Raw genomic sequence first — 15,861 nt, 5'->3', positions numbered from 1 at the left:
TGTAGGCTAAAAATTACATACATAGCACACAGCTACCAGGTCAAACCTACTGATGCATATCTCTGAGCATTTGTGGAATCTGCTCGAAGATGCTAAGAGGAAACACACTGAAAGCAATTATAAACACATTACACTTTGCTGAGAGTGCATGCTCACATTCTTTAGTCTGTAACTGATCCATTTCCTGATGGGAAAGTGAAGGGAATGGGAAGCGTTGCATATTGAGCTGGCTCATCTACATCACCCAACCAGTTACAGTGAGGCCAGAGCCTGCTGGGAGCAACCGTGCTATAAATATCATGTGACGACAACAGGTCTTGTGTATGCTGCACAGAAACAGAGAGCTTGCTGGGAAGATACATGGAAGAAAAGACGTGAGATGCTGCATATTAAAATAGATAAAAGAAGAACAAAGATGAGGGCATCTCTGAGAATCAGTTTTACATTTGTTCTGATCGATGCAAAAAACAAGATTAGATCTTGTTACCGTTTACTCTGTCAGTCTTATGCTGATTTAAGATTAAGATCCAGCAATAAGCAGAATATAATCCACAAAGTCCTTATTTTCATGTCTGATTATGGACACAAGTGTATATCTATTTTAACATGATAAATATGGCAGATTTTTCTCAAAGAATAAAGTCAAAATACATTTACTTATGCAGTGGATTTCAAGATGCACAAATGTTTAAAGTACACCTTGCTAATACTGGATGGGTCTCCCTTTTGCCTTCAAAGTTGCCTTAATTCTTCATGACATAGATTCAACAAGATGCAGGAAACATTCCTCAGAGACTGCATCACACAGTTGCTGCAGGTTTGTCAGCTGCACATCCATAATGAGAATCTCCCGTTCAACCACATCCCAGAGCTGCTCTATTGGATTGAGATCTGGTGACTGTGGAAGCTGCTGGAGTCTAGTAAACTCATTATCATGTTCTAGAAAGCAGTTGGAGATGTTCTGAGCTTTGTGACATGGTGCATTATCCTGCTGGAAGTAGCCATCAGAAGATGCTACACTGTGGTAATAAATGGATGGACAGGGTCAACAACAATATTCAGGAAGGCTGTGGTGTTTAAACCAGGCCATGCTGGTATTAAGTGACCCAAAGTGTGCCAAGAAAATATCCTAGACATCATTCTAATGTTCAGTTTTGGTGAGTCTGTGCAAATTGTAGCCTCAGTTTCCTGTGTTTTAGCTAACAGGAGTGGTATCCGGTGTGGTCTTCTGCTGCTGTAGTCCATCTGCTTCATGTTGTGCAATCTGCATACACTGATTGGAACCAGTGATTATTTAAGTGATTGTTGCATTTCTATCATCTCCAACCAGTCTGCCTATTCTCCTCTGACATCAACAGGACATTTTTATCCAGACAAATGCTGCTCACTGGATATTTTCTCTTTCTTAAACTATTCTTTGTAAACCTAAGAGACGGTTGTGTGTTAAAATCCCAGTAGATCAGCAGTTTGTGACAAAATTAGACCAGCCAGTCTGGCACCAGCAATCATGCCACAGTCATTTAAATCCCATTTCTTTCTCATTCTGATGCTCAATTTGAAATTCACAAAGTTATCTTGACCATGTGTACATGTCTAAATGTATTGAGCTGCTGCCATGTGATTGGCTGATTAGATATTTGTGTTGATAGGGTGGCTGATGTGTGTTTATACAGTGACATTACATATAAAGTTTTATAATTTAACTTGTTTAATAACCAAAGAAGACAACAAAAAAGTGGCTGTAAACTTAGTTTTGCCATTTAGCTGACATCTCGAATGCAAGACTACAAGAAATCTATTTTGACTCTTTCTCGTGGGAAAGAAGCAGCACATTTATATTCTAACACACATTTAAAGCAACAGCCCAACAAATTTTGGAAATTTGATTGTTTGAATTTTCCATCAGTATAACTAAAGCCCTTTACACTCACAGGATATGTAATATTAATGGATTCATCTCTCTGTTAAAGCGAGGTCATTAAGTAATTTAGACATTAGCCACTTCTCTGTAAATATTCCTCATGGTTCATTTAGATGTGACCATTAAAGTGACAAATAAAGAGACACATGATGTTTCATTCATGTGAGAAAGTTGGGTACATGCAGTAAGGCATAGTGGGAGTGGGTGACTGCAGCTTGAAATATCAATTTCATACATTTTAAGCTTATTTAACTGCATCATATTTCTGGACTGACTGCTCAACAGTTACAGCTTTGTCTTTATAATTTGAGAAACTTTACTTCACTTTACAGTTTATGAAATTGATCATATATAAAATTAACCGATCCCTGCCATCCCGTCTGTCCATTAATGTTACTTCAGCTGTACTGAAACTGACCCATATATGTTAAAAGGTGGTTATTCACTCATGATACTGACACGTTCGGGGTCCACCAGATTAATGGAAAGTAGCACATGTTTACTGTGACATATGAAGATGGAGCCTGGAAATGAGTTTATTTCAATTTAGCAGAAATATTATTTTTGTATTTTGTCCATAGATATTGCTTGATAGAGACGGGCTAGCGTGCCTACTTTAAGAAAATCTGCAAAGCTAAACCTTATCAGTGAGAAGATACAGCCAGTACAACTGCAGACATTGTCAAAGGACATAACCAATAATAACTAGAAAAAGAAAATAACAATTAAATCAAAGATAAAAATTTCTAATAAGTTTCAAGTGTAGGGTACTGTGACAAATTAGAGAACACTGAACCCTCGGGTCTGTTTAACAAGAAGAGAAGTAAAACAGATGGTATCAATGGCTACTTGAGTAACAGTAAAACATTAATGATGTGACAGAGATTTATCAGTATAAGTGCCTAATAAGATCTGACAAATGAGCCTAAAGCTTTCTGAAGAAAGGTCTTGTAGTCACTGATCAGCTGTGTTTGAACAGATGAGGACTTAAAAACTCCTGAACATATGGAAAAAAATCAAAAGACAGAAATCCTTCATTTTACTGGATTTTATTTTCTATTGAATATTATTAAAACCAATATTACTATAAATTCACAGAAACTATTGTTTCAACAATAGATCATTCGTTAAGCAAAAGCAGTTTGAAGGTCGCGTCATTTAAGGCTGTTTTCACTGAATTAGTGAGCCAGAAATCTCCACTTGAGTAACACTGAGATAAAATGAGCTTTTCTTATATTTATGCTCGCACTTCCAGCAGTAGCATTTATTTAGAGAGCAATTTATTCATATACAAGTAATTTTATTCCCCCCAAAAAACATGTTAGGATTTAATTCTGAATTCATCTGTTGGTCTTCAGATGACAGCCTTACAGGATTTTTTCTTTGCTTGTTTTGTGGTCAAAAGTCTTCACACAGCTTGTGTGACATTCATTATTAAATTCTGTACATTTAATTAACATCAACAAAACATCTGTCCCCTGTACAAAAATAACATGTATTTAATATTTTATGTGTGCATGCAGATATTTCTCTGCCTCCCTCTGTTTGCGATGAATAAGAATGTGTGTATTGTTTAAGAAATTAACCGGTGACCTGCGGTAAACACTGACTTCATACAGACAAATGAAAACACACTCATAGTTGATTCATTAATATTTCAGTGATGCAGCCCGCTATGCTGAGAGATGGAGAGCAGAGATGAGCTCTGTTATCAGCTTCCTCCACACATGCAAAAACACACACAGACACACTAAAGATAAACTGCAAATGCACACACACACACACACACATATCCCTCTCTCTGTCCGAGCTTTTTCCCTCACTAATTACACAGGAAGGCAGCTATACAAACAGGAAGCACCATTATTCCATCCATACAGCTGTACATGCTAAACACATGGGAAGCTGATGAATATACTGCAGTTTAAAAGCCTTGAACCACCTCTTAGTTCTTTAAAATACTGTCAGAAAAACAGGAAACAGATTTTTTAAACTTAAATGAAAATACAGTATGTAATGCAAAAATAGAGTTTGTACAGCTGTAGATAGTTTTTAAGTCTGCCAATTCTTCTTTTCTCTTTTACTTCTAAATTCTTTAAGGCCACACTGCACATAATGCAGTTTTCAGCAAATAGCTCTTTGGGAATTACCTTGTTGGTGCAAAAATACTCTTTTTATGTCTTGTCTGACTCACACATGCAGATAAAGAAATAACAACAAATGAGGTTGTGACAGACTAAAGCTGCCTAGAGATAAAATATAAATTGGTTTAATGTTGTTTCATCCCTTGAGTTGGGTGCCTTAAATGAATTATAGGTCAGTGATGACTGGGTTAAAAAAAAGAAAAGAAAAAAAAAAAATTTGCTGCAAATTCAAATGGAAGATGTCAAAAGACTGGATTGTAACTGTGCAAAAAGTCCAAAGAAATCTTAGAAAGATCTTTAAAAAGCCTGGAAAAGTATTGCTCAAGACAACTTGCAAAGATTATTTCAACGGTCTGGCTGCTTGGAAGCAAAGTATAAAGAAATGAGGGGTGGATCATGACCTTTGTACAGAACTGCACATACACTGTATGTATGTGCATGCATGTGTGTGTGTGTAAGTGTGTATCCTAGTTATGGTCATTGTTGCTGTTCACGCATCATGATTGGCTGATTTCAGCTGGTAGGATGTAGAAAAAAAATAATAACAAAAGACAGACTGGTAACAAAAGATCCATTCATGCTACAAAACAGTTTACATTAATAACTAACTGATGACTCTGGAAACTATAAGCTCATGGTATGCATGGCTTTCAGCTTAAAGATTGAGCTGCTTCCGCACAAGCTGCCCTCCTCTATTTGAAGCTAAATTTGACAGTAGGACATTTACCTTGTGGGAAAGGACCCAGTGTTTCCCAACACAGACTTAATCTGGGCAAACTGCCAGGGATGAGTTTTTATTCTTTGATAGTGCTCACTAGATTCACCCTTTTAAGAGAAGTCTATGCTAACAAAATATTCTGTTTCCACAAACTAAATCAAAATTTCACAGTCTGCTCTTTATTCACAAGCAGTAATGGGGATATTTTTAAAATGAAGCCCATTTTTATCTAGGCAGGATTTGACTAAAAACAATAAAATAGATGATGAAATAGTTGATGAGACAGACTGAAAAATGTTCTTCCAGGGAGGCTAAAAGAGATGAGACTCTTTCCTCTAAAGATTTAAAGTAAGTTTATGTTTTATAGAAGACAAATCACTAACAATGTCTCTAGGTCAGATTAACTTAAGACATTTTAAGATGTACTTAGAAAGGAAGGCTGATGAAGCGATCTCTAATGAGAGATACAGTAGGGAAGCAGGGAGATGTTACAGTTTTGACCCAGAAAAGTGGATCTAAGAATAGTCCAGAGGAGGGCTGGACATAACAAGCTCTTGATGAGAAGCTGCTGCTCGCTCGACATGAAGTTTTAAACTGTTTAATATCAACTTTAATAAAGCTCAGGTCAAATCAGTTAGAGGAGAAAGACAGCCATTTATGCTGTGATAGGACGTTAACTTATATTCTGGTATATTGTTATGGATAGAAAATAACTTCCCTCCTTTTTTAGTAAATGTTCACACTGATTATTATTTGTGATAAGCATCCAGTGACCAACAAGAACTTCAACTGGGAGCTGTTTCCAAATTACACACTGAAACATTTGCAAGAGTCACAGTATCAACATTTATGGTATTCACAACAAGAAACAGATTTTTTCAGTGGTCACTTTCTCCAGTCAAAACAGCTTTTTGACTATTTTAAAATGAAATTTGGAATATTTTTTAAAAATCTAAAATGATTAAAAGAAAAAGTCCACAACAAGGACAGCTTTTTCATCTTTTCTGTGCAGCTGTGTGGATCACTGTCTTCTCAACTGTTGTAGAAAATGAAATATGACAACACATAGGGTAAATTTTAACGGGACATGACAGAGAACACACAGTACTGCTGAGAGAAATTCAGGATTTTCATTAAAATAGCTCTAAATATCAACTATAAGCTGGTGCCAGGTTTGGAAAAATTGACCATCAGGAGAAGAAAGTGAGTGGTATGAAAAAAATGGGGATTACAAACTACAAATAATAACAAAATAAGGCTAAAAAGGAAGAAATTTGAATCTTAAATGGATTTTTTTGGCTGTTAGAGCCATTTAGGTAATGTTGGTAAAACGGTGATTTTGTTAACTATGAGACAGTATTGGACTTTAACAAGTTTAATGGAGGACAATGAAGGCTGCTCTGGGCTCCAGCCTCTGACTGGTTCTGGCTTAACAAGCAATCCATGAAGCTTAAGTTTCTTTTTACTGTTAATCATTTCTGAGGAGCCCAGAGAGCACCCTGCTAGATTTATTTACTCTTATGAACATTTGGTTTCTTTTGTTTATTCTTTTTTCTGTTTTTTATTTCAAGTAAGATTCACTAGATTTGTGTAAATGCAGACGGATAAACTCCATTTAGTAATGGGGAGAAGCATGCTCATGAGATCTAATCACAGTTAAAATGACCATTTCAACCTTTCTGCCTGTCATCAAATTTAAATGAAGAGAAAAATAGGAACTTCACACTTTGATTTGTAATCAGAAAACTAACAAATATTAAAAATAGCTGTCATGATGTGTTCAGAGCATCTGTGCTGTGGCACAGATAAAATGGGACTGGGTCATACAAGTTTTGCGGTTTGCAAACCAAAGCAGCAAATAAATATGTTTAATCTTATTCACATGAATAAAATTTAATCATATATAATATTAAATGGATATTATTACTTGTTATTATTTCCAAGTATTTGCCCAGGAGAGGTCCATCTCCAGTGAGGTACCATAAACTACAACAGCAAAATCCATATTTGGATGACAGTGATATCAGAAAGATGAAGGACTTGTTGTCTGGCTTTAGTCCTTAATGCTGTAATGCATTTCATTACATCTTGTGTAGCTGTTTTGTTTAGCTTATACCACTAAAGGGTAAGAGGTTTCAGATTATTCTGATCTTTCCATTTAACTTTTGATTTTATTTTGCATTAATATACTATGTACCAGAATTAATTGAATTTAAACCTTGAACAGGTTGACATGTGATCTGGGTTGCTTTTGATCAGACATCAAAAGGATAATGACACTTGACTGAGACTGTAAGGAGGTGAAGAAAGCCGCCTCTAGGCCACATGTGGAAGGGATAACAGGTGATGTATATCCCTTTCACACCACATGCAATGTTTTTATGGTCCATATGTAAACCTAATAAGACATGAGAGCATTTTTATTTCATGTTGTCACTGTCTACAGACACAATAAAAGATTAAGATTAAATAACTCACTGATTTAATTAAAAAATACATTATTAATTACTGCTTGGGTTTTATGATGCTTTGGTTAATGGGTTGATAAAATGGACAAAAAGAATTTTTCCACTTTTCCTACACTACTGAAATGTATACACCGCTATATTAAAAAGAAAAATATAAAAATCTCTCAAAAAGTTTTTTTTTTTTTTTTTATTGGTCAAACTGGTGTAATTCTTGTCATCATTTGAGTGAAGGTAGTATTTCTGTTAATGAGGCAAAGCCAAACAATGAATTCACTGGTCCAGTCATCACTGCTAATAACACAGTAGGGTTAGTGCTCCTTTCCTCTTGCTATTAAAAGGATTTTCACACATCTGTTGACATGCAGACCCTTTCTGTCAGTCCAGCTGTACTCTCCTCCCCCTCACCTCTTTCACACATTATCACAAGAAAAACGGTGAGAACATGAGAGTGATTCAGACAGGTGGCCACAGAATGAGATCGAAACCTGCGATGTTGTGAATTTACATGCTTGTGTCGCAACCCGGACAGCCAAATGTGATGTCCTGCAAGACATTTGGCCTAACGGCACCCCCAGCAGTGCAGGCAATAGCTCAACAGTTGCACCAACACAAGGCACAGATGGACCACCGCACCTTGGAGGCCAGTTCGCAGTCAGAACCAACAGATGACCCATCACAGCCCCACAAGGCTGGTTCTGACCTGCTTATGTTTGTGTGTGAACAAGGCAGAGACAGAAACAACATGGAACTCAATTACATTACTGTTTGATGTTTTCTGTAATTGGCTATTTCTGAGCTCAGTTCAGCCTCTTTCTCTCTCTTTCAGAGTCTCTCTGCCCAGAAACCTTTCTGTCTCTGGTCACTTGAGATGAGAAAATAAAATCTAACCTTCTGGCAACATTCTCTGATTGGTGGGTTTATATCAGTCTCAGCCAATCAGATGGAAGTTGGGCCAGAGTGCCGAAGCTGGGAACAAGCAAAGATGGCTAATTCTTGTTTTTATTTCATATATGGCAACTAAACAATGCTTTTACATTTAGATATAAAAAAAATAAATAAATAACAGTAATATCTGCCTTTTGCCAATAATAGGAAAGTATTAATTTGACATGCAGTCATGTGTCAGATGACTCTAGAGCAATTGTGTTATATTAATCTGATTCTGGCTGAAATTGATGGAAACACAACATCCAAGTGCATAAGCTGCAATAATGAGCATGGCCTATTTTGCTTTTATTAACACACTTCTGCAGTGGGTATAAGTTGCAAGAATTTATTGATTTTAGCTCCAAACTGCTGCGGATTTAACACCTATATATTGTAGATACTCACATTTTTGCTGAGTGAGCTGCATGCAGGGTTGCAAGAACAGTTTTGAAGTGATGGATGTGGATCTATTGTATTTTACCAGTCTGGTTATTGGGAGCAGACATATGCAGTTCATTTTAGTGAATTTATTCTGTCTCAGAGTCGTACTTTTTAGAAATTGTGGTCCAACATAGCCTGTGGGCTGGTTGAATATCATCTCTTCCAGTTGTAGTAAGTTACAGGGTTGTCCCTTTGAGGAATGCTTGCAAAAACACACTGTGGGTAACCATACTGTTTCTGGAAATGAGAAGTCAATTAACATATAAGTGGGTGCACATGCTGGTTTTGGTGTAAATTTCTTCAAAGGTCCTTATACATTTGGGTATGCAGCATCTAATTCCATTTAGATTGGAGGGTTTATTGTTCATGCTTGAAAAATACTTAAATGATTTAGTTATTTTCCAAATACAGGGGCATTTTGATATGTCATTTGATTTATTTGCAACTTATTTTGACAAGGCTGGAGCTCTATGGCACAGATGAATAAGATCCATCAAACTATATTAAATACATCTGCATCTTGAAACAGAATAATTAAATTGAACAGGTTAATCTGCTTCTTGCATAACAAACATAGCTCTGACTAATGTGGGTTTCCTTTTGAGCCAACAGAGATAGACTGGTGCATCAAAGGCAGGAAATACTTCTTCCCCTTAATCATCTTCCACCTCTGGGGCAGTTGCTGATTCTCATCGCTCAGCAGCCACCCAGCCAAACATGCCGAGTGAGCCACAGAGCCTCTAAAGATATTATACAGATTAGCACTAAAAGTATTAATGCTGTGGTCCTTCGGGGAACAACGTGACAGGAAGAAATATGAGCAGCTTCATGTAAAAATGTACTATATGAAAGCATTCAGTCTGAAGGGCACAGGAAAATGATTAGCTCTGAATCAGGACACTTTTCCACACCTTAGACTTCTACTCGCAAATAGAAAGTGCCAAATCATAAAAATCAAGACAGTGATGATTGGAGTTAGGCTTTTCATTTCAACACAAAATTATCACCTAAAATTAAAAAATACAAACAAGACGTTTAGATACCAAGAAGGAATATTAAGGAGATATAAAGCAGTTTGTTTACAGCTGCACATATGCATTGATGTTTCACAATGATGCACTGTTATGGATCATTAATACTACTTAGTCATTACTCAGTACTATAAAATGCTGTGTTACACTGAATATAAAATAGTTTTTGGAATTTAGTTTATATTCCTAGAAAAAGTTTTGTTCTGTTTTTGAATACTTCAAACTCAACTTCTAAAGTGCCTCACAAATAGTTCTGTGTTGACATATTAGAATGTAGTTTTAATTTTAATCAAGGCTTCTCTATTTGGAATTGACAAGGCATCTCCTCCTGTTTAGAGAACCTCTTTTAAAAACACATCCTCATGGCTTTTGATCAGGTATAACAAACATATAGTTTCTCAATAAATGAAATGTTGCTCCTTTTAGACAGGAGACTAAAAAAATAAAACAAAACAATATGTTAACTGAGGACAATGTTCTCAAGGAGAATTCTGTCGCTGGTACCGAGAAATCAAGGCAGCCTTGGGTGAGAGAACAGGAGAGGAACAGCACATAAGAAATATGGGAAGACATTTGGGAAAATTCAAAATGAAGAATTATTTATAATAGATCTGCTGCAGTAGAATAAAAATGTAAACAGAGTTTCTAACTTCCACTGCAGATAGCTTTACGCTCTTTAAGAACAGACCTATGGGATATAATGCAGGAGATTGATTGCATATAGAGTTCATTTTTAATTTTTCACAAATGTTTTCCCATATTTTTAATGAATTGAACATCTCTCCAAATTTATGACTGACACATCTTCATTTTTAAGTGCAAAAAAAAAAAAAAAACTGCGTTCCTGCTCTGTTTTACAAAGATACTGGGAGGCAGTTCAGGTTGGGAATAGAGCTTTGAAGGGATCCAGTTTCTCTTCTCCTGGGTTTCACCAACATGCACATTAGGAATGCACAGAAGAAAGGATTGTTCAAAGTCCTGATATATTGAACAAGGAAAACAAAAAGGAACAAGGCGGACTTTTATGGCCAATAATGTAATAACTGCCAATAGCATAATAATTTTGGCAATTATAAATGTAATAAAGCCAATAATGTAATAAATTGGCAAAAAATGTAATCATACATATTTTTAATCAGCAAACTGCAAAAACATCTTGTATTTCTGAGAAATGTCATCTTATTATTACATTGTCAGCTGCAATTACTTTATTTTCAAAATATTTCTTTTAATTCTAGGCTAATAAATAACTAAATGCATAATAACGTATAACATTATTGGCTCAAAATGCTCATTAAGTTATTTGCTAGTTATTAGGTTATTGGCTTTAAATTTAAAATGGTGAAAATTATTATGTTTTTGGCATTATTATATTATTAATTTGTACACTTGGGCTCCATCCATGTTGCTTGTGGACTTGAGTTGGTGCCTTTTATTTAAAAAAACAAACAAAAAAAAACTATGTTTAAAAAATGAATTATTCCAGTTAATACATGTTATTCTTCATGTTTAAGAGCTTCACAGCAGCCATAAAGTGGTCCTGTTATTGATTTTAGCTGTTACATACAGTCAAACACAGCTCACTGACAGCAGTTTCTGCAGACTGGGTTCATTCCAGTCATGTTATTTGCCTTGTTTGCAGAGATAGAGATGGCTGCAACCTTTTAAAAGCAGTAAAAAATATATACCTGGACAGTATGTGTGCTATTACATTTCTCCTGTTGTTACCACACTCTCCACCTACTCACACAAAGTTCCTACCCACAACTAAATGCATCATTTCAGCTCTGGAAATTGTCGAAAGCTCTCCAATGGGATTTGAGAGAGAGTGGAAACAGCAACAAAAAAATGTAAGGCCATCATTTCTACTAAAACGCACAGAATACCACAGAAAATACAAACCCACATCATCTAGTCTTTTCCACCACTGAAAATATAATTTCCCTCCTCTCATCTCCTCACATCAGAGCCTTGGGCTGTTCAGTAAACTGATCCAGTGGATGGTCCAGGCTGCAGCTACGGTACATGCGTGCAGTCTCTCAGTCATTCTGCACCAGTGACTTATTGACTGCATATGCCCATGAATCAGGGCAAGTAATTAATGCAGCTCTGACTCAGTCTGTGATTACTGGCTGCATGATGGTGAGCAAGAATATGACAAAGAGAAAGGCTGACATTTTAAAATACAACAATCACAGCTCCTTTATGGACAGACTGTGGATAAAGGGCAGCAGGTGGGAAAATAAAGCTACTAGATAACAGTATGCTACTCTTTTAAAAAAAGACTTGAAAGACTTGAAGGGATCTGATTGATTCTTTTTTACATTAAGCTCAGTTAATGAGAAGCTCTACTGTGAAAACCATTGTTAGGTCATTTGGGTATGTAAGGAGAGTTGGAGAAAAAGTCATGACGACCTCTGAGATATAAACAGAAGAAGGTAAGCATTAAACAGCATTGAATCAGCTACATCAAAGCAAAATATCAAATCAATCTTTACTCCCATTCATATTTCCTCACCTTTTTTTTTAAGTTGCACTCACTTAGAGACACTGTCTACAACAAAGGGCAAAGCAGACTTTACTTATGGAAGATTAAATCCTACAATGTCTTCTATAAATCTGTTGTGGGAACTTCAATCTCAGACAGCTGAGATGCAGAAATGCTCCTACTCCAGCCATCTCGGTCTTTTAGAGAAACTGAATAGGATGGTTTAATTGCTGCTTTTGTTTGTAATTATTTATACTCTGAATAGAGTATCATACATTTGTTGTTGGTGTCGTTTGTGTATAATGAAAAATTAAATGAGAAAAAGTGGGGTAGAGAACAAATAAATGGAAAAAAGTGAGTTGGTTCCAGTGTCCTAACTGGACTCACCTTATACTTTGCTGTAAGTTGCTCTGCAGCTTCCTGCTCCTTCCTCAGATCCCCCATCATCTTCTCCTTTTCTCCCAGCAGCCTCTGCTTCTCTTCAGCCAAGAGGAATTGATCTTCTCTGATGGCCTCTTTCTCCCTCTCCAACCGCTGTTCCTCCAACTTCACATAGTCCTCTGCTTCTTTCTCCACCTCCTCTTCCTCGCACTCTGTCTCTTCATCCCCATCTCTGTCCCAGCACTCGCCGTCCATCTGCTCTTTCTTCTGTTTGCTCCTCCACTTCCTGTGGTTGAGCTGGGCCCTGAGACGAGCAATCTCCCTCTGAAACTCACGCAGCAGAGCATCTTTGGGGTCTTCGTTGACTCTGGGCTGGTTCTGGATGTTCTTGGCACGGTTGGCGTACCGGAGGGTGGTGAGGGTCTCGTCATAGTGCTGGGATGCCGGGCCAAGCGTGGCCACCATGACGGTTTTAGCATTCCCACCCAAAGAGTCCTGCAGCAACCGGGTCAGCTTTGAGTCCCGGTATGGCACATGGCCACTGCGTCCATCCGCCAATGCTGAGATCACATTCCCCAAGGCTGATAGGGAAAGGTTGATCTTGGCAGCTTCTTTCAGGCGTTCTCCCTGGACACCAGTCTTTGTTTGGCGTTCACTACCTGCCAGGTCCACCAGGTTAAGACGCCCCACTCTAATATGTTTCCTTCCATCTGGTCCAGGCTGGCTGCACTCTACCGTAATCAAAAACAAGGCGTGGGACCTGGATGAATGTTCATTCATGTCTGTTGCTCCAACCGCCCTTGCCTGATTGCCCACATTCATTACTTCCTCAATCTCTTTGATACTCTTGCAAACACATGATGTGAGGTCCTGAACATACACCCCAGTTTCTGGACTTTCTCTGAGCTCCAGACCTCTGGTGCTGCCTGGGTTTGGATTGAGGAGATCACGAATTTCCTCCCTATAGATCTCGAGGTAGGATGCCCGCACCAGGTACTGCTTGTCAGATTGGGAGCGGGAGATGTGTGTGAAAATGTGATCGAAAGCATTGGGAATCACACCTCGTTTCTCTGGGTCCAGCCATGCTCCCTGCATGGTGTATGTCTTCCCAGTTCCAGTCTGCCCATAAGCAAAGATGGTGCCATTGAACCCTGCCAGCGCTGAATCTATCAATGGCCGCACACTCTCATCATAAAGGTCTCTCTGTTTAGAATTTGCATCATAGACTGCATCAAACGTGAATGTTTTCTGGGGCTCGCTTGGTGGTGCACGAGGGTTTCTGAGGATCACCTGTCCGAGCCCCAGATCCATCTGCACAATTCCTCCTGGAAGACCATTGGTATCCTCTTTCCTGTTCAAAGGACGGCATCGAACTACCACCTTCACTGACTCACTGCTCTTATTCTTTGACATGATTGGCTTTTGTCTCATGCAATAAAAAACAGTGTCTTATCTAAATTAAAATAGATTAGTAGCTTGTAGGAGGCCTTCAATAAGCCAATTTTCCAGTTGTCTTTTTAATGAATTAATAATACATTCAGTATGGCTTCTTGGTCATAACATAATGAAAAATGGCTGCAGCACCTAAAATTACTAACACATATATCTGTCAGTTCAAACGAGGAGCCGCCACTGTTGCTGATTTCCTTTGCTTATTGTCTGTAATATCAGCCCACAAACAGACAGACCGTCAGCACCTCTCACGCTTTGGATCGACGCTCCATTTCAGTTCCCCCCGGTCCAGATTCACTCGATGGAAAAATAAAATCCAACAACCCCGGTAATGACACAAATCAGTTCACTCATCACTGTCCCCGCGTCCTGTGTGTCCACACCCGGCAGCAGCGCTCCACACCGCTGTCCGCATCTTCCCGTCCTCCGCTCTGAGATGCTCCGAAGTGGATCTGCGGCTCCCCTCCTGTACGCAAAACACACAGCACATCCAGACACACGGGCTTTCTCGTTCAACTACCACACCCCACATCACTGCGGAGTCGAATAGAGGATCATGGGAAATTGAGTTTTGTCTTACAGAGGCTAACGCCACCAATGCGTCAATTATCCTAATAAATGTTGGCTCCGCGCGCAACTTAAAGTGGAAATTTGACTTTGTATTTACAGGATGGATGACACCACACGTTAAATGTTATTTATCAACACGTTAACCCCCATAGTAATCTTTTTTTAAACAAGATTTAAGAAGCATATCTGTGTAATTATGATAATTAGCTGTTTGCTGACTGAGAACTCAATCAATAAAGCTGATAAAAATTAGCTGGTTTATCAACCCATCATATGACAAAAAACTGGCAACCATTCAAGGATTTGGTATGGTATCTCCCATTCTTAAGCATTTTTAAAAATAAACCAACCGCAATAGTCATAATCCAGTTAATCACAGAAGGTCAGATATTATTTTATATTTAGTAGCCTACTTCTATTAAAACCTATGTTTAATTGCTTTCGCAGTGTTGCACAACTATTTTTACTTAAATAGAGGATGTGAATATTTCCCCTACACTAAAAGGAAATAAAACACAATAACAATTATGATTTTGAATAATGTAGTATGTGTGTAATAATAAACATCTTAGAAGGAACAAAAAACTAAAATAATAACAATTCTACTGTGAAGCCGTTTTAAAAGTCCATAAAACTTGTGGAAATAGAGTGAAGAAATTAATGTTTTGGACTTATTTTGTCCCAAAAACAGAAAGGCGTAAGCAATAAAAAGGTCCATGAAAATGATCAATGATCGTCTGGGATCTGCCAAAACACACTGGCCCAATTCATGGTGCTAAAATCAAACCGGGTCTTTGTCTTGTCCGAATTTTGATCACCAAATGGTCTGAATCTAAATGTGGATAAATGTGCCGGTTGCCAGAAACTGGCCAAAACTGCCACAACCAAATGGGCTGACATTTAGCCACAATTGGTCCACTTAACCTGGTTATTTATATAGAATTTACAAGCAAATAAATCCTTATATTTACACTATCTTGCAAAAAAGACAGAAAGAACCATCACAAGCTTTTACAATTCAAGAGCCATTTTATGTGAATTGTGATTTCACAAATATTATGCTTTCATAGTAATGAGGTGATGCAGCTTCACTAGAACCCTGTGTTTAATTTTTAATAGTCATCTTGTTATTGTCAACCACAAATCATTATTTTTGTTTATTATTAAACTTAACAATGACAACTAGTTTTAGCTGAAGCTATGTATAAGTCACATTCATATTTTTTTTCTTTTTTTTTTTTTAAAAAAAGAGAGGAATTTCCCATATTCTCCAGTCAATCACTGAAGGTGGCTTCCCAGTTCTTACACAACTGTTCTTTC

General features: G+C 37.6%; 1 protein-coding gene across 1 annotated transcript in view; it reads right to left on the bottom strand.

Moving 5' to 3' along the window:
- The window catches only part of LOC121633734 (kinesin-like protein KIF3C), a 30,437-nt gene extending 15,964 nt beyond the window's left edge, over positions 1 to 14,473 (bottom strand). Inside the window, exon 1 of the mRNA XM_041975937.1 lies at positions 12,526 to 14,473. Coding sequence (XP_041831871.1) covers positions 12,526 to 13,950 — 1,425 coding nt within the window. The 5' untranslated portion in view covers positions 13,951 to 14,473. The remainder of the gene's footprint in view (positions 1 to 12,525) is intronic.
- Positions 14,474 to 15,861: the final 1,388 nt, after the last annotated feature.

The sequence above is a fragment of the Melanotaenia boesemani genome, chromosome 22 (assembly GCF_017639745.1).
Source record: "Melanotaenia boesemani isolate fMelBoe1 chromosome 22, fMelBoe1.pri, whole genome shotgun sequence".
Classification (NCBI taxonomy): Eukaryota; Metazoa; Chordata; class Actinopteri; order Atheriniformes; family Melanotaeniidae; genus Melanotaenia; species Melanotaenia boesemani.
Note: the sequence above shows the minus strand (reverse complement) of the source record. Positions and strands in the feature narration are given on the sequence as shown.